Below are 20,069 nucleotides of genomic sequence, written 5' to 3' on the forward strand. Positions count from 1 at the left end.
GAAAGGAATGAGTGTCTAATCAAAATAAATTAGAGGCTTTTTACAAGGAAAAACATTTTGAAAGAAAATGTTTTCCAACAGCCAAACAAAATCCAGCCTGCATTTTTTTTTTAAGTGGATATTTCCAGAATCTATATAGCTGCCTTGGGCAACACAAAGGGGGTTATTCACAAAGCTATCAAAGGCAGCCGAGTGAATAACCGATCCGTAGTGAAGTGAGTCGAACAATGTTTGTTTCTAACAAAACAAAAATGATTGTGTGTAAGCTCTGCATGTTTGGCTGAGCAGAAGTGCAGAAGGACTTCGACACAACCGATCCAAAATCTGGATCGGCTGAGCCGAATCTCCGGCAGCTCACTCGCTGCCGTTCGCCCAATTCAGATATGGGCCGAACGGCAGTGAGTGAATAGATAAATGCCGCTAAGCGGCATTCGGCTCGGCTATTCTTTCGGTACCTCCGTGGTACCGAGCAGAATAACAAATAGTGAAAAAAGCTGAAAAATTTAAAAATGTTGACAAATATTTAGTAAAATTTAATCAAATATTACATTTAGAAAAATAAAGAAGAATTTTAAAAAAAACAAAAAAAAACAATTGGGCAGAGCTAGCAGTGACAGCTACCTCCACCCAACTCTTTCCTATTGCCCGGCACCTGCTAGAGTCTTCTAGCAGGTCCCGGCTATTGAATAACAACTGGGCGGAGGTGGCCCTGACGTCACAGCCGGCTCTGCCAAGTTGTTAATTGTTTAATGACAGATCAGCGTCCCCAGATCATTTGGGGATGCTGATCTGTCATTACAACTGGGCGAAGCCAGCCATGAGATCACGGCTGGCTCTGCCCAGCTGTCATTTGCGGGGCTTACGGCTGGCCCTTCGGCAGGCTGTTCGCCCCACTTCGGGTGTCACTTCGGCTCAGTCTAGCTGAAGCATATGCCTCTGGCTCGGCTGAGCTGCTTGGCCGCCTCCGGCTGCTGTATGGGCTGTAGTGGCTGAAGAAAGCCGAAGGATCAGCCGAAGCTACGGCTGGATCCTTCGGCTCCTTTGTGAATTACCCCCATAGTGTTTGCACTTATGTTCATAAGTTCTCTTTGTTTTGTTGTGTTTTCTTATACGATTTCTAACAAAACAAAAATAAATGTGTATAAACTCTCATTTACATGTTATATAGTTTCCAGAAGTGCCAAGCTAACTGATACAGTAAATAATTATGAATGCTATCACAACATTAACTACTGACTTATTACTACACTTTCCAATATCCAGAGCCCACACTGGAAACATAAAAGAAGACATAGTGGTAGTTTGACTATATACATTTTAATAGATGATGATTTCTCTTTCCTGTAAATTACTGAAGACTGAAGAGGAAGAAGCAGTTAAACTTGAACATGCTCACAATTCACTGAAGGATCATAAATCTCTCAGGAAATGACCTTGCAGGCTCTGACTAACACAGTACATTATAGAAGATATGCTGTCTACCACGTCCTGCAAATTATCTGCCACTGAACACTTGACTTGACTATACCTGCACATTAACGGATATAACATTCTATCCTGGAGGCTTCCTTGAACTTTCAATGGCCTTCAAAAATGTGTCTCCTTGCTCTGTGCTTCGATTGAAAAGACATGCTTGAAGAATGTTTGTGTATTAGAAAAACATGTTCCCCATGGTGCCTGTGTGTGTTGTAAAAAAGTCACCGCTCCAAACTCACTACCATGATGGACTACAATCTCAATACAAATTAGTAAACTAAACATGAGATTGTAGTCCATCCCGGGAATGAGCTTGGAGGGGTGGCTACTTTACAACACACAGGGACAATGGGAAACAAAAGTAGCCACCCTCCAGAAGGTGTCAGTGTCAGCATTAATTCAGAGATGATTTGAGGATCTACAGATAAGTGATACACAAATAAGATACAATTTTGTTAATAGTTAAGGTACATTAATGCAATTTTAAGATTTAACCCCTGTGTTTAGTGTCACTTTAACACACATCACAGAAAATAACAGATCTTTCCTCTTATTAATTTATAAAAAAGTTTGTGACCTGAGTTCAACTTGTAGCTCTCTATTAATGAATGAATATTTCATTAAGTATATTCTGTAATGCAAGAGTGTAAACACCTGAATTTGAACAGGGATCATGCTAATAGAATGAGAGAGCAGATTGAGATTTGTCTGCTGGTTTTTATTTCATTGTCCAGTCACAGTTACTTGCATCAGGGAAAAATTAGGTTCAGGTGTCAGGCACGTGCTGACAAATCCTTTGGCAAGTAAAAACTGTTGCATTCCTGATTTCTCGTGCATATATAGTGACAGATTTATTATCCTAGTTTATGTTTCATTCCCAAAATTCCTTCATAAGGATACAAATTGCCCCTAAATTGTCTGTTTCTAAATTCTCTAATTTGTTTGTCTCTAAATTGTCTCTTTCTCTAAATTGTATCTAAAGTGTCTGTCTCTAAATTGTCTCTATCTTTAAATTGTCTCCGCCTCTAGATTGTCTCTTTTTTTTAAACTGTCTGTAAATTGTCTTTGTCTCTAAAGTGTCTGTCTCTCATTTGTTTTTAAATTGTCTCTGTCTCTAAATTTTCTCTAATTTGTCCGTCTCTTAATTGTCTCTATCTCTAGATTGTCTATAAATTTTATTTGTCTCTAAATTGTCTCTCTCTCTCTAAATTGTCTCTAATTCAATTGTCTCTGTGTCTAAATTGTCTCTGTCTCTAAATTATCTCTGAGTCTAAATTGTCTCTTCTTTTAAATTCTCAAAATTGTCACAACTTCGCTGGAAACATCCTGGAGGACGGATGAATAGCCATGAGGGGCTAAAATGACTTGAGGGTATGCAGTTGAAATATCTTTGCAATACTTTAAGAAGTGCTTAAGAGGACTTCTAGACTATGCGACAGTTTGGATGTCTTATGTCGCAAATGTTGGGTACAATTACTGTGCAGTTTAATTATGCAAAATGTTGCAAAACATGTGCAGTAAGTTGCAAACAACATGCCGCAAGAACACTTAAAAACAGCCGTATAACAGAGATAAAAGTTTGTGGTTAGCATGAGATTTTGGTCTTTGAGACTAAAAATGTTGTAACAAACACATTAATAAATTCCCCCTGTATGTATTTCATCTGCATAATTAGCTGTTTGCCTGAAGTTCAGTTTAAATAGTCTAAAATAAGAACTGTCTGTCTCGCCTTCAGTAACTAGATTCAAAGTATAAGTATCCAGCTGTCATTTTCCAGTTAAGTCTAGGATTTGGTTGCTTTTAGTGTGGCAAATATACATTCATATTGCAGAAATTGTGTTTATTAAAATTAAAAAAGTTCCACTCCTAAGACATTAGGCTACCTATGTAGGCATACATTCATATGTAGCATAGTTTCTCAGTCCTTCTCTAATACCATCACAGTACTTCCTCATTTATCATTGTGGGAATTATTTCTAACATACCTACACAAGTTGCTGCTCTCCCACTCCAGTTTTTGCTGTCCATGCAGGTTACAACTCTGTCGCCCTTCAGCTGGTAGCCAGGTGAGCAATAATATTCACATCTGGAGTTAAAATATGCCCCATCTGTACATTTAAACCCTCCATTTACTGGCATCGTGAGAGGTTGACATCTTTTTTCTAAACATAAACATAAAAAATATACATTTCATACATGCTTTCACAAAAGGAAATGGTCATAAGGCTACATGAAATTGATCATGGAACCCATATACCACAAGAATCTATATTCACTTATAAAGTCTAAACAGATACTAAATCCAGTTACTATGTTATGTTATAAGTCTCAAAAAGCAATCAAAACACTTAAATTACCGTCATGACTGAGCCACATCCTCCTTCATTTGTTTCAAAGTGCCAGCTTAAATTAGGTGTGGGCAACCCCAACAGCATCTAGAGCCCACAAGAGACCCAGACTGTGGGGGACATACCTGAGAATGACATGCAACTCCCAATAAATGCTTTTTCCCTGCTGGCTAGCAAGGTTCCTTAGTTTTATATACTAAGCCAAGCACGCAACAGCTCAGTGTACAAGCTGAGTGTACAATCTTGGCACTCCTTGGGTGCCAGGATGAATTACCTCTCATCCACATGCACCAGAGTTATGTTATTCCAGGATGGCCAATTAAGATGGCCAAAGACAATGAACTCGGAAAAACACAAAGAGTGCATGTCAATGGATAGATAAGTTTGCTTATGGACATCCCATCACTGGAGGGTGTTAGAAATACAACAGCCTATGCTAATATGCACTGACATTCAGAGATGTAACTATGTATTTTGAGCACTAGATGGCGCTGTGGTGCAATGCTACTCTATGCTAGTCTGTGTGCTAGTTTTCTATATGCATGTTTTATCTATGATATATACGATGTTCTATCAGTCTATATGTTTCCTTCTCTATGCTCTATAATGCTGTATTCTGATATAATGTTCTTCTAAGCAAGAAAAACCTAATTCAGAATTCCATAAGAACTCTGTGCTTCATCTAAACGCATAACCAACAGAGGGCAGGTAAGTGCAGCAGACTTAAGTTTCACTTTAGCTCAAAATTGATATTGCTGTTATTTGCTGTTTTAACCAGTTGACATCCGCGGTGTTAAACCCCCTTTCCATCCAGGCCATTTTTCAGTATTCAGCGCTGCGGTACTTTGACTGACATTTATTCCGTCATGCAACGCTGTACTGAAATGAATTTTATACCCTTTTTTGGGGACAGATAGAATTTAAAGAGGAACTTTACCCATATGAAATGACAACAAACACACCTTTAGAAATATTTAGTAATGACAATCTACAAACAGATACTTCTAGATAATTGCCGGCTTTTTATTCTATGTATACCTTATTTCTCTTTTCTTCCCCGGTCTTCTGACAATGGCCATTTTAACTAATAGCAGATTAATACATCTCCCTTCACTTCCTGGAACTCTGGCACATGTGACTAGGACATGTGACCACGCACATCATCTTAGGGGAGCAAAAGGCCTTTCCCTGAGATCTCGTGAGATTACAGATGAGATTTCCCAGCAATGCTCTGCTGATGTAATCTTCCCAGGATGCAATGCTTGGCCACATTACAACATTTGTGCAAAGTGGATCAGGAAGTGGAAAAGCCAGGAAGTGGGAAAAAAAGAAATTGTAAGTGAAATAGAAACAAGTTTGTTTAACTAATGAATGTAAGATGATTTCATATCAGCATGCAGAGCTGTATGCTGATGTGATTTTTGCTTAAAGGGGGTAAAGGTCCACTTTAACAAATAGTGAACTTTACTATAAATACATCATATTAGTTTTAAGTATTGGATAATGTAGGGAAGAGTTGAAAAACCCAGCCCAGGACAAAAAGAGAGGGTGAATCTCCCTAAGGTGGTCACAGACGGTCACAGATGTTCTAATCCCTCTCCAATGTATCCAAATTAAAAAACAAAACGTTTTGGCTTCGATTGCACTTTAAGTCAAACCTGCAATGAGAGAAATGTGGGGGCTGGTAGGCATTGTGACCTATTTAGGGGTAGAGGACTATGTTTCTCTCAGTACAGGCAGGGCCGGATTTTCCACAAGGCCAACCAAGGCCCGGCCTCGGGGCAGCAGGGAGTAGAGGGGCAGCAGGGGTGTGGAATTCCTATCCCCCAAAAACTGAATTTCCCAGGCGCTGGGCGGTTAGTTTTCTACATTTAGCCCTGCTTTGGACAAGCAGAGCTAAATGTAGAGTGGGGAAGCCGCCGCTCGATCTGTACAAGTGATAATAAAGTAAAAAAAGAAAAAAAATTAAATCAACCCTGCTGCCCTGCCATCTGGGAGTAAATTTGATGGGGAAGGGTGCACATTAACCAGTTGACATCCGCGGTGTTAAACCCCCTTCCCATCCAGGCCATTTTTCAGTATTCAGCGCTGCGGTACTTTAACTGACATTTATTCCGTCATGCAGCGCTGTACTGAAATGAATTTTATACCCTTTTTTGGGGACAGATAGAGCTTTCTTTTGGTGGTATTTATTCACCACTGGGGGTTTTATTTTTTTACTATATTAAGGAAAAATTACCGAAATTTAAAAAAAAAAACAGTTTCCCCTATATTAAATGATAAAACATTTATTATTACCCAATTTTTTGGTAAAATATAAAAGATGGGGTCACGTCGGGTAAAAAGACACTAAACATGTCAAGCCTTAAAATTGCGTGCGCGCGCGAAACCTCAAAAAACGATAATACCCAAAATTGGCCATAGGCGACGCTTTAAAAGCTGTTACCGCTCATCAGTTTAGTGTTATCAGTGATTGATGGCCCTAAAATGATTGCTCTCACTGCGACGTTCGCGGCGATATGTAACATGTGTAGCGCAATTGTAATTTTTGCGCGCTGGGGCACCGGACGCGTATTTACGTTTATAGGCGCGTAAACGTGGGGGTGGGGGAGTTAAACATTTTGGGGGGGTTTTTTCCCCTTTTTTTATATGTGGCTTTTATTTTATTTTATTTTTTTATGTGTTACTTTTCTTTTTTTTTATTTATATATTTTTTTTTTGCACTTATTGTTATTGCTATTATATAGGGGGATAACAACCCCCTATATAATAGCAAAGGCACACTGACAGGTCCTCTTTATGGAGATATTAGGGGTCTCTAGGACCCCTAATATCACCTATGGACCCCAAAAGAAGCTGATAAAGCAGAGATCTGCTTTATCAGCTTCTTCTCTCTCCAGATGACTGACAGGTGAATGCGGAAGTGATGTAACACACATCACTTCTGCATTCACAGCCCGGACGGGGATCAGCAAGGAGCTGATCTCCCGTCCTCCTCCTCCTGACGCCCTCCGAGCCGGTCCCGGGGGGGGGGGTGCCGCGAACGAGCACATATAGGCGATCGGCGGGCTATGGACCCGCTGATCGCCTATATGTGTGACACCCGGTACCGGGTGTGTGCATTGTCGGGTCTTTTCTGCCCGTGCGTGCCCGCTAGGGGGCGCGCGCGAGCAGAAAAAAATTGCCGTCTGGAGACGGCAACCCACAGATGCAGCAGTGCCGTCCGTCCGTTTTTCTACTACGGGCGGACGGCAAGAGGTTAAGGAACCTGGCCTTGGGGCAGCAGAAAGAGTAAATCAGGCCCTGAGTACAGGTTTCAGTTAATGTAATATTGCAGCTAAAGATGACATTATATTGAATACCTAATATAATCAGATTACGATAAATAAGAGAAAATTCCTTTCCTTTAAGCAGAACTCTGGGCAAATCAAATCTTAACCCATGCAGTGGGGCTACCCCTGCACTGCATTGATGTTTTGTCCAGGGACTCACCCGAACCACAACTCCTACACCGCTCCCTCCAGCCTGCCTCTTCCTTTGCACCAGCGATGGTATGGGGCTGGATTCCCCTCTCCCCGCTCCGATCTGCCAGCGCTGAATGGCGGAACAGACGGGGGAGGAGGCGGGTACAGCTGGGTCTCCCTCTAGAAAGGCAGAGCCACCTGCAAAGCCAGCTGTCACTCATGCAGCTGGGCGGATTTCGACATCCATGTCGGGATCCGCTCTGGCTGCGGCGTCTCAGTATACCGCGAGCTGTAGCTCGCGGTATACTGAGCTTAGGGTAACGGGAGGACGCTAGTTTGTGTCCTCCCGTTACTCTAAGGAGAACTATGGGGAAAAACACTGACCCCATAGTTCTCCTTTAACTCTTGCAGTGCAGGGGTAGCCCCACTGCAAGGGTTAAGATTTGAATTGCCTAGAGTTCTGCTTTAATAATATGACATTAAAGGAAACCTATATGTTTTTGGGTCAGTGTTATTCATCTATTTTATTTAAAAAAATAAATACATTTTTTAGATTAAGAAATCCCATAGTCACAAGTCCCATAAAGAGCTATAAGACTCTGACAGCCACAGGCATGACTCCCAGAGTCAGATGCATGATCAAATTTGTAGTTTCACCACAGCTGGAGGACCAAAGCTTACTGTCCCTGCTTTTATTAATAGGCTTCTTTCAAAGGGGAGTGGGGGAGGAGATAAGGACAGCTTGTAACGCATGTAAAATGGAGCCTAAAGCTCAGCCTACTAGATGAATAAAAGACAACTTACTTTAATTAAAAATTAAAAAATAAAAGTTTTAATTACTTTTAATTTAAAAAAAGTTATTTAATAAAATTAAAATTACTTTTAATTAAAATTACACTATTATTTATTAATATTAAACACTAATAAATTAATATTAAACATTAATAAATTAAAAAAGATCTATACATAATTTACCTGAGAACAGTTGAAAACGGCCCTGTCGAATGACTATACTTTAGACTAGGGATGCACTGATACCTGTCTTTCGGTATTGAGTACCGATATTTTTTTTTTCAGAATATCAATACCCGAGGTCCCATTAAGGAAGCCAGGCGGCGTGTAATGACTTGCCACCTGGCTTCCTGATTAGCCGAGAGGCCAGGCGGCGTTTAAAAGACTTGCCACCCAGCTTCCCGATTAGCAGGTAAGCTGTCTCCATGCTGCTCGTCATTACATGCCGCCTGGCTTCCTGATTGGCTGGGAAGCCAGCTCCAAGCTCCCTCGTCAAAAAGTATCGGTGCATCCCTACTTTAGACACTGATAGGCCAAAAATAAGTGGCCTGATACTTCACAAATAAAACAGAGTATACATAAATCAAATATATTGTGCTTTGATCGTCTAATGTCTATGGGTGCATTTAGAATGAGTAAACTAATGAAACAATGTCTGTTTGTGTTGTGTTTATTTGTTATCACTGGTTACAAAAATGCACTTTGTACATTAAAATCTAAAAAGAATATATTCATAGGAATAAAACCAATATTAAAAATTCAACTTGAGGTAAAAAGTACAGCAGTAAAAATGGAAACAGGATACTTACGCTTGCATACGTATTTGCCAGACCAGCGTTTATCTGCCTGGCAGATAACTTGCGATGCCCCGCTTAGTTCATAGCCTTTCTGACAGTAGATGTTGCACCGAGTCCCTTTCACAGTTTTATAATAAGATCGGGAAGGGCTTGAACAGGTGGCATGTCCGTTTTTAACTTTGATGGGAGAGCACCATGGGGTATCTGAGAATATATAATTCAAATGATATGTAAAGTGGCACAGACAAAAAATAGTAAAACATAAGTCCACAAAAAGAGAAACTTGGCATCACAATAAACACCGATGAGAAAGGATCTGAACAAATGATGTAAATTAGCCAAATGGCCCAAATAGCTGATTTGGAAAAATTATCCAATTCAGCTCACTTTCCAGTTTAGCTATGTTGTCCTAAATTGTTCACTTCTCCTGCTTCCTCCAACCTCTTCACCCTTTTGAATAAAAGTGTGTGTGTGTGTGTGTGTGTACAAAGTGTTCGTATAGATATTAAAGTGACATTAAAGTCAAAAGTTTTTTTTCCCCTCTCCCCCATGTTAATGTCAGCACTTAAATTATGTATCTTATTCCGATCTTCTTCTTCTTTCCTGATGTTTTCATTTGTTCCTCCAGCAGTGTGGCTGCTCTCCGATCCAGCGCTGACTGCTCTGTCCCTCCAATCCAGCGGTGTCTGCATGCGGGTGCACGCGTCCATAGACTTACCTTGCGTCTCTGCTCGTCTCCCGGCCGAGAATCCGAACTGCGCATGCGCCCGCCCCAAGATCCTTTGCGGCCGCACGAGCAGTTCCTGATTCTCGGTGCGGGAGCGCGCAGCGATAACGAGGTAAGTTTAAACCGCTGTTAAAGCGGGTTTTTTTTAACTTTTTGCCTATATCTACTGCTTGCTAGCTCTAGTTGTCAGCATTATGTGGGTTTCTCCAGTTTCAGTCATAGATAGAAACAGCTTATTCAGGTCAGATACTGACTATGCCAATGTTAAAGTTTATTTACTCAAAAAGAGGTGTATGACAGTCAATACGTTTCAATCTTTCTTGTATCTCTGAACTGTGCTCATTTGATCCAATGCAGATGTTTGCATGTTCTTCCTCTGCTTGTGTGGGTTTCCTCCGGGCAGGGGCGGACTGAGCCGGGTGGCAATTGCCCCCCGGACCTCACGGATGGCGTCACGAACGGCCCCTTGACCCCCTCTGCCACCTGCACCCGATGCGGGTCTGTGATCGGCACGGCCGCTGCTCCTCAAGGGGTTGCTCGGGAGGCCCCAGCGGGTGGCCCTCTAACATGCCTGATTAGAGGGCCGCGTCTACCTGGTCCAGCCAGCCTGGATCGCCTCTGTATGTGAACCGGACTGGCTGGATCAGGCAGACGCGGCTCCCTAATCAGGCGCTGTAGAGGGCAGACCGCTGGGGCCCACCGAGGACCCCCTTGACGACCGAGCGGCCGCCTATCGCAGAGCCGCATCGGATGCGGGCGGGCAGGCCTGGTGCAGGTGGCAGAGGCGGTGGAGGGAGGGAGCCACTGCAGTTGACCTGATCCCTGCATCCACCAGTCTCCCACGCTGTTAGAAGCTGCATACAGCATGTGCTGGTTACTAAGTAAACCGGCGCGCTGTGTGCAGCTTCTAAGAAGATACGCTATTAGCGTAGCGGGAGCGATGCAAAATGTGCAGCCAGCTTCATCGCTCTTCAATCATCGATTAATCAGCTTTCGATTAGTTACTAATGGTACATTGTGCTGTATGTTATACCATCAGCTATAGAGGACTATAAATCCCAGCAATAATGACTACCAACAGCTATAGAGAACTACAATTCCAAGCAATACATTACACAACAATTCAGAATACCATCAGCTATAGAGGACTATAAATCCCAGCAATAATGACTACCAACAGCTATAGAGAACTACAATTCCAAGCAATACATTACACAACAATTCAGAATACCATCAGCTATAGAGGACTATAAATCCCAGCAATAATGACTACCAACAGCTATAGAGAACTACAATTCCAAGCAATACATTACACAACAATTCAGAATACCATCAGCTATAGAGGACTATAAATCCCAGCAATAATGACTACCAACAGCTATAGAGAACTACAATTCCAAGCAATACATTACACAACAATTCAGAATACCATCAGCTATAGAGGACTACAAATCCCCGCAATACATTATACACTGTATGTATAATGTATTGCTGGGATTTGTAGTCCTCTATAGCTGATGGTATTCTGAATTGTTGTGTAATGTATTGCTTGGAATTGTAGTTCTCTATAGCCAGGAGAGTGTTTATGAGACAGATAAATGTGAACTGTTTTAATGGCCTCAAGTAGGTAAACAGACATATTAGCGTAGTGTTTTGCCCTCCTAAAAGATCTGCACTAATATATGTAGTGTGATAAAACATGTTCTGAACAATGCTGATCTTAGTGGGAACATTCTGGACACGTTTAACCTATACTAGTAGGACTGCTAAGATAATTGTGATCATTAGAGTGTCACTAAACGACCCATGTAAAACAGATATCCCAGTCCTGGGTCATGTGCACCACTCTGCTCAACCAAAAAATCCCAATACACATTGCACCAGTGGTCCTAATACATGTGTCAGTGTATCAATGAATTTGCACTGTCACTCAAAGATCGTAGCCAGTGTTGCGTGGGCAGGATGCTATGAATAGGAGTGACATTTTCTCTCAGTTTTGTCACCATGGACTGTCACTGAAATCCATGTTGTAAGAGAGAAGAGGAGAGTGGCTATATTTCCACATACAGTTGGACCATGTAGAGCGAATGTAGCCACCCTCATAAAGAAAGTTGCGCCTGAGCAGATTTGATTTGATATTTTTGTGAATATGCTGTCAGACGCTGGCATTACAAGGGCTGGAGATGAATAGCAATAAAGCTACAGAATATTATTTATTTTGGGGGAGAAGGGGGGTAAGTAACACTTCAAGGGATGACCTACTGATCAAAGGATGTCTTTTTGTGTCTGCCAAATGTGTCTGTAGCACATCTGGCTTTCAAGTCTTTAAAATTTCATGTGAAATAATAGATGACATGATCTGATAACATTCAAGAGAGTAAATTCATTAAGAGGTAGAAGTTACTGTTTTATCTCCTGATCATTTTCTCTTCACAATATTTCATTTACAAATATAAATATTGATAAGGTGTGCAATTGTTATTTGTCCAATGAAGAAGATATATAAACATCTCATCATGAATTGTTATTTTTATCAAAATTAAAATTACTTTATTTTCTGCTCTCTTTTCAATTAAGGTTATTTAGGAGAAAGGTTTTGTTACAGCGCTTTTTCATAGCTACTTTTAAAAAAAAATTGTGTTCTTCATCTAAAATACAAGGAAATATTTTATTTTTCAGGCTTTTTTCAACTATTTTATTGTAATAGCTGCCGAAAAGATTTCTTTGTTTACTTACCAGCTGTGCTTCATAGAGACTCTGATGCAAGCTAATCCTCTGGGATTACATGTTATATTGTGTATTTCTTCAAGTTAATGCCAGCTGGGGATACATTTGTTATATGTGTGGAACATTCTTTGTAATGCTCTTCTTTCAAAAATATGAAAATAGCGGAACACAGCATATTGAACGGGACTGAATGTCAAAAGTACAACATGGTATTAGTTCTAGCACAGAGTATTCTTGGCTAAAATGTATTAGCAGGTGATAAGATGATAGGATGTGGAGTACTCTATTAGGCGTATGTGTGCTTAAAGTCTTTTTCCACTTTTGCAGTAAAATTTGAGAAAACTCAACTATATGTTTGTTATGTGTCCCCATTCACAAAGTATACTTAAAAATTGTTTTTAAAAAAAATCTTACATTTCTAGTTGTTTTTTGGAGAAGTTTTATACATAGAGCACTGTGGGCAGCTTGCATGGATAAGAGCAGAGGGACTTCGACTCAGCCGATCCAACATCTGCATCGGCTGAGCGGAAGCTCCGGCAGCTCGCTGCCGGTCGCCCCTATTCTCATTCTCTTTCGGCTATTCTGCTCGGTACCTCCGAGGTAGCGGGCAGAATAGGAAAATCGTTAGATACATTTTTTTTTAAAAAGTTGAACAATTCTTTTAAAAATTTAAACAAATAGGAAAATTAAAAAATACATATATTTTAAAGAAAATAAAAAAAATAATGAAGCATCTGACATGTCAGCAAAATAAAAACAATTGGGAAGAGCTGGCGGTGACAGTTAGCTCTGCCCAACTGTTTCCTATTGGCCGTCACCTGCCAGAGTCTTCTAGTAGGTCCCGGACAATGAATAACAACTGGGGTCTGCCCAGTTGTTATTGTTTAATGACAGATCAGCGTCCCCATATCATTTGGGGATGCTAATCTGTCATTACAACTGGGCAGAGTGAACCGTTAGATCACGGCTGGCTCCGCCCAGATGTCATTTGCGTAGAGAAAGGTCGGCTTCCCTGTCACTACGGCTCAGCCAAACCATATGCGTTGCGAATAGCCCGTACAGCAGCCCTTTGGTTCGACTGAAAGCGAGCTGAAGATTTAGCCGAAGCTGCAGCTGGATCCTTTGGCTCTTTAGTAAATAACCCCCTAAATGTTGCAGGCTTCTGATCGTTTTGGGAAAGATCAGAAGCCTTTAGTGACACTGACCCTGACATGCTGTCAGAATTAGTATCTGTAAAAAATAAGTCAAGGCAACTGGACTTGCTGTATTTTTCTTGAAGACGTTTCACTGGTCATCCAACTAGCTTTCTCAATTCCGAATTCTGAATTGAGAAAGCTGGTTGGATGACCATGAAAGGTCTTCAAGAAAAATACAGCAAGTGGCTCTCACCGTTCTCCGTGCCCTGATTGGGCAAAGACTTGCACCTGACCTGTAGTCAGGTGCAAGGCTTTAGCCGATCAGGGCTCACAAGGCACAGTGCCCTGTGCGGGGTGCACGGCAGGCGAGCAGGCAGCTGAACACCCTGGCAGTTTGCGTGTTCGCCGAACACATGAACTGCCGATGTTCGAGTTGAACTCACATTCGGATTCAACATCAAGCCAAAGGATTTATTTAACTCTTTAGTGAATGGGTAGGGGTACCCCCTTACTCATTCACAAGGGAGGGAGATGGCATCTGGGTAGCCCTTTGTTAAAGGGGTACCCCGATACAAATAAGCCCCCTTGCCCGCAGACCCCCACAACCAGGGCTCGTGGGGAAGAGGCCCTTGTCCCCATCCCCCTTTTCTAGGGGGCGACCCTGGAAAAGCACCCTCCCAGTGCCGAGGGCATGTGGCCTGGTGTGGGAGGGGGGGGGCGTTCACTCATCCCCCCCCCCCTTTCCGGCCCTGTCAGGCCTATGCTTGGATCATGAGTCTAGTACAGAATTTTAGGGGGACCCCATGTTTTTCCCCCTCCATTTTAGGGAGAGGGGTTCCTCCTTAAAATTCCTACCAGACCTTAAGGGCCTGGTATGACTTCTGGGGGGAACCCCACGCTTTTTAAAAAGGGTCTGATATTGTTTGGGAGGGGGAACTGCACGCTTAAAAAAAAAGTTTGCTGCAGCAGGTTCTATACATCGTACAGATGTGTAACATTACAGGCAGGTTAAGGGGACCTCCCAGGCACGATATTTAAAGGGATTTTTTATTTTTATTGTTACCCTTTAAGTGATGTTAAAATCACTGCTCCTTTAAAAACTGTGTTTTTTAAAAGTTTTTTTTTTCCATTGATTCATGTCCCCCAGGGCAGTACCCGTATCCCCATACACTTTTTATGGCCATTAACTTGCATATAAGCCCTCTTAAAGGGGACAATTGTTTTTGACTTGCATTGAGTTTTACTTCAAAGTTTTTGGATGTTCTAAATTTTAAATTCGAACTGAAATCGGGCCTGTTTGGCACATCACTACTCCCCACCAATGCACTTATCCTGCTCTTATCCTCTTAGCTAATCAGTGGACATTATGTGGTGTCATGGGCAGTTGCATTAGAGTTATCGTTCCTGTAGAGTCACAGTGTGAAGAGAAATTTCCACAGTTGTGGGCTCCAGTTACCACATTGAGGAACCCAGCATGTCAATGTAAAATAGTGATTTCCTAGAGAAAAAGGAGGTTAGGTAATCTGGCAACCCTATGTGGGTGCCCTGTCACTAAGGGGAAACCTGTGGAGCTACAACACAGACAGAGAGTGTCCACAACTGCAGGCTATTCCAACCAAGTGTGAAAAACAAGATGTAAACTGAAAGTCATAAATGCATTGCTTAAAATAAGAGAGAGTTTAATTCTACACAGATAAATGTAACGTACACAGACATAAGCCATACCCCCTGTATATGAAAGTGAATGACAGACAAATATAACATTTACATTCAGAAATATGACATGAACTAAACATAGAATAAAGTAGGGAAAAAAAACTTGAAACAGACAACATAATAAAAACATTAGTTTGACATTCGTGACAGTTCTAAGTATGCTGCAGATATCAGGCAAGTCTTAGTAAGTTAGAAGTTGTTTAATAACATCCACACAAAGCATACAACATGCAGGGTAGGCAAAGCATTCACCTCTGTTGTGGGATCTAGAGTATGCGTTTATATCCTCATCATCTTCCAGTGGTGAATATGCCGATCCTAAAATAAAGGAAATACAAAAAATGGCGGAGAAAAAAATGTTGAAGCAGCGGTGAAATTAATATGATAAGCGGTCATTTTAGGAAATATTATTAGCCAGTGCATTAATAGTGCCATTCTGAAATTGTACACCAGGTTATTTAGTTTATTTTTTTAAAGCTGAACTCCAGGGAGATATACAGACCCCTACTGATTCTTGTTGGGTATTAACCAGTTGACATCCGCGGTGTTAAACCCCCTTCCCATCCAGGCCATTAACCCAGTCTGCAAGTTTGAGGCAGGCTGATGACCCAAGCTATACTGTATAAACAGAAATAGCAAAAGTAAAGTCAAATATGTTTAGCTGTTTTCCTAGATCTTTAAAGGACAAAGTGGTTGGCAAAAATAAACATTTATAAATTTTGTTTTAAATATTTACCCAATACAGGCTCATTTATTTCAACCTGTGCTTCTTCTGTAAGTGTTTGAACATACATTGGATATGGATTGCAGCAGCAAAGTACATTGTCTTGGAGAGGGAACTATTAAAGCAAGGAAAATGTTTCCTAACCCTTGCACCTTTGTACTGCAAGGGTTAAGTGCTCGTTTTTGTCTAGGTTCAATAATAACAAAGTTATACTCACCTGATACTTAACGCCGGCTTGCTCTTAGACCAGTGCCTTCCGCCTCGCTCCCCTTCTGCTGCAGTGGTCGAAGGTCCCATAAGTTATCATGTCCTGTGAGGGGGAGTGAAGTGGAAGGGACCTATCTAAGAGATCGGGTGAGTATAACTTGTCCTAGATCCTAGACATAATTAGCACATAATTGCAAAGTTCAAGAAAAATTTTCCTCGGAGTTCTGCTTTAAGGATATGATATCTGCACATTGCTTGGGATTCACACATCACCTGAGTGTACTTAATTAATGCCAGTGTTTTTTAGTTTATTTCTAAACCTGTCATCTTCAAATACAACAGGTATAGTTGGGGGCCGCATTGGTGTATTGCACATTTGCCCTTGACCACACAAATATTTATGAAGGATCAGGATAAGGACTGAACTTTGTAAATTTGGTTAGTAAATAATAGTATTATTAGATTTATTATTTTAGCATTGCATAGTAAGTGCTGTAATATAAAGCCAGTTAACATGAATAGTTAATTCATTCAAGTATTTAGAATAAAATCGTTCAGGGTTTTGCAGTTTCGCCTGTAACCAAAAACAATAAATATTCTTCATTAACCTTTAAAAAGCATTGAAACATAGCACCAATTATCTAATAGCTTTCACTCACCATTTAGTGACAATCAATATATTGCTTATTAGATTTACAGATCCAGTCTAAAGGGACCTTTCTATAAATCCACAATTTGACACAAATGTAAAACAGTAGTATTCTATGAAATAAGCACTACGAGCAATGATAGTATTCAAGAGCGGGGTAATAGGCATCCTGCCAATGAAACAAATACTGTCAATATTAGTCCACAATTGTACATCGGAATAGTAAAATCAAGGATCACAAAGGCATAGACTATCTGTCTGTGATAAATTGCTTTATGTAGTTTAAAGAAAACCTGTGTCCAGATCATGCACACTGTCGTATTTACATATTCTGAAAAAGCAGTAAAAAGCACTTTTAAATCAACCCTTTATTCATCTCTATAGCTATAAACATTGAGGAGAAAGTCATTTTCAAAGTTTACAAAACTGGAAAGGAAATCTTATTTTTTTTTCTTTGGAGAGCAGATCTTGGCAGGCTGCCAACCCTCGAATGTAAACAACCAGCAGCTGTAGAGCCTCAAATCATCTCTGAATTGGTGGTGACACTATCCTTCCTTCTGGAGGGTGGCTAATTTTGTTCCCCATGATCTGTTTGTGTTGTAAAGTAGCCACCACTCCAGGCTCGCTCCCGTGATGGACTGCAATCTCTATTTACTAATTTGTATTAAGGTTGTAGTCCATCACAGGAGTGAGCCTGGAGTGGTGGCTACTTTACAACACACACAGGGACCATGGGGAACAAAAGTAGCCACCCTCCAGAAGGAAGGACAGTGTCAACACCAATCCAGAGATGAGTTGAGGATCTACAGCTCAGTGATACACAAATAAGATACACAAGAGTTGGGCCCCTTATTATTGTTGCATTACATGTGCAACTTATCTGCGCCATTGGTTAAACAAGAAGAAAAAGTCCATGCTTTTCGCAGTCCCAATGGTGTGGAGGGAACAAACCAATCATAGTAGAGACTGCTATTTTTGCATGGTTCCCCCAATTGCAAAAGGGATCTCAAGAAAGAAGAAATGGACCATGGAATATCCAAACATTCCATCCGCACTGCGTCCTGTACCCGATGGTGAGGACTTGCCTATTCCAGATCCACCAGAATCCTACTCTCTAGACTCAGATGATGATATAGTCGATGAGCAGAATGCAGCTGATCCAGGGATGTCGATGTCAGCTGACCCAAAGGTTCACAGGAGAAAAGCCAAAAAGCTCAGTTTAGATACCGAATAAAGATGGAACCTTGTCATTTGATCTGATGTTAGAGCTTGTCAGTTTTTCATGCAAAAAGCATGAAAATGTTACATGAAAAACCAATAATAGAATGGAAAGTTATGTTATTGGTATCAATAAAAAGAGAAATCTATAATGATTGGTGTGGCACCATTCTCATTGCTATATCACATTTTGCAGAAAAGGAAGTTATGGAGCATAATCACACATCTCCTTCGTCATTTTGAATTATTTTGATGCAATTTTGACCGGAAGCTGTATTTTGGAAACTGGAGCCAAGTAATACTCAGGACTTAATTTTCCTTTATTTTGGTAAACTTTAACTACTTTCTTATTCGAGGCTTTCTCCTTGTAGACCAGTGTAATTATTATTTCTCTACTCCTGCCCTGTTTTTAGGATTACAGATTGTTTTTCCCACTTTAATAATGTGATTTTGTAATTAAGTATATTGTTTATAATAAACATAACACATTCTGAGAATCACTGTCCAGTATTGTATTCATTTCTACTTTTAAGCATATTCATAGAGCACATCCATCTAATTTGTTGTCATAAGTTATTGCCATTAGCTTTGTTACCATTTCTAAATAAGTCTATAATATTGTAAATTATAAATCCTGAATCTGAAAAACAAAACTCCACTCTGCAATATCTGAAAGAAGGAAGAAACATATCTCGGATTCAGCCGGAAACAAGCTGACCCGAAACAACAATCGGCATCAATTTGCATCAAAATAAAAATGCGCTGTGCCTGAGTCCATTCATAATAAGATGGTTATTCTGTCACGTTCATCCTTTTATATTCAGACTGCACAAACCACACAATTACAGTGTCTGGATCACTTCAAATGCAAAAGGAAATGGGAGGATAGTGATTAGAGGCGAGATTTGTATAGAATAGTAATTCAGACACATACAACAATAGACTCTGGTTGTACAGTATGAAGAAATCTGTTGGAGATTGCTATTATCTTTAGAAGAACTATGCCTTTCTTGTAAAAATATAGAGACACTAGCCGGTCTGTAACGCATGCAACTGGAAGTGTCAACTGGAGGAACTGAAATAAAATAATACAAATTCATGCAGGATATGTAAGGGGAATGTACAGATAGCCAAACAGCTCTTAAAATTACTCAGTTGTATGAAAATGTACTAGTCAAAATATCTATAATATTGGCCAGCCTCTCCTCTGATTTAAACACTCCTGCCACGCTATACACGCATTATAAAGAGAGTAGATGGCGCTGCTATTCAAGGTCTTCAAATGGGCAGCATTGCCTACCCACCTCCAGCAATCTCATTGGACTGTGAGTGAGCATCTCCACCCTGTTGAGCTCCTCTCTGTGCTCGCTTTATCCTATTTGTAAAAACTCCTCTCTAAAAACATACACTGCAATGACATTAAAAATAAAGCAGGAATGTCTATATATATAAAAGATATAAAATCGACGTGACTGGAAATCCCCAATTCACAACAATGTATGAAATGTTTATCAGAGAAAGTGGGGTTGATTTACTAACCTTATAAACACACCACGAACATGTATACACCTCTGTAGTGTGTTCCCTCCCAGCATGATCTATGGGTGGAATCGAAACACCTTTGTAGTGTGTACACACCCAGCAGGTGTGTTGTGCAAAGCCTTGCATGAATTGCAAGGTGATGTTGTGTAAATTAGCTCTATGTTGTGTTGCTTGCGTTGATGAATGCAGGAATGTAAATGCATGAGCTAACCATTTTTGTCTAAACTGTGAAGCAGCATTATATATGCATCATGTGCATGATTTTTCCATATATGGCATTAGTGGAAATATGCTTTTAGAGACTTTTTGGTTGATAAATACGTTTTGATGTGTGAAAATCTCACACACCTGGTGCGTGTGTCTGTTTAGGTTAGTAAATCACCCCCAGTGTCTCTGCCCTAATGACTCATTGGGGATTCCCAATCACCAGGACATTATTTATTTTTGTATGGTGGTTACCTAGACATACTGATGTGTTGTTTGTTTTCTATGGTATAGCTGGATGATCATTATTGGATTTGGATGCAATTGAAATTGAAAAAGGAT

General features: G+C 40.6%; 1 protein-coding gene across 2 annotated transcripts in view; it reads right to left on the reverse strand.

Moving 5' to 3' along the window:
• The window catches only part of SRPX (sushi repeat containing protein, X-linked), a 72,044-nt gene that overhangs the window by 21,999 nt on the left and 29,976 nt on the right, over positions 1-20,069 (reverse strand). The window contains exons 2-4 of one of the 2 annotated variants that reach the window (XM_018553507.1): positions 15,436-15,501; positions 8,890-9,081; positions 3,462-3,638 (exon numbers count right to left, since the gene is read on the reverse strand). In XM_018553507.1, the coding sequence (XP_018409009.1) occupies positions 3,462-3,638; positions 8,890-9,081; positions 15,436-15,501 (435 nt within the window). The remainder of the gene's footprint in view (positions 1-3,461; positions 3,639-8,889; positions 9,082-15,435; positions 15,502-20,069) is intronic. The other variant, XM_018553508.1, reaches the window with a different exon arrangement.

Source organism: Nanorana parkeri, unplaced genomic scaffold (assembly GCF_000935625.1).
Source record: "Nanorana parkeri isolate BGI_ZX_2015 unplaced genomic scaffold, ASM93562v1 scaffold122, whole genome shotgun sequence".
Taxonomy (NCBI): Eukaryota; Metazoa; Chordata; class Amphibia; order Anura; family Dicroglossidae; genus Nanorana; species Nanorana parkeri.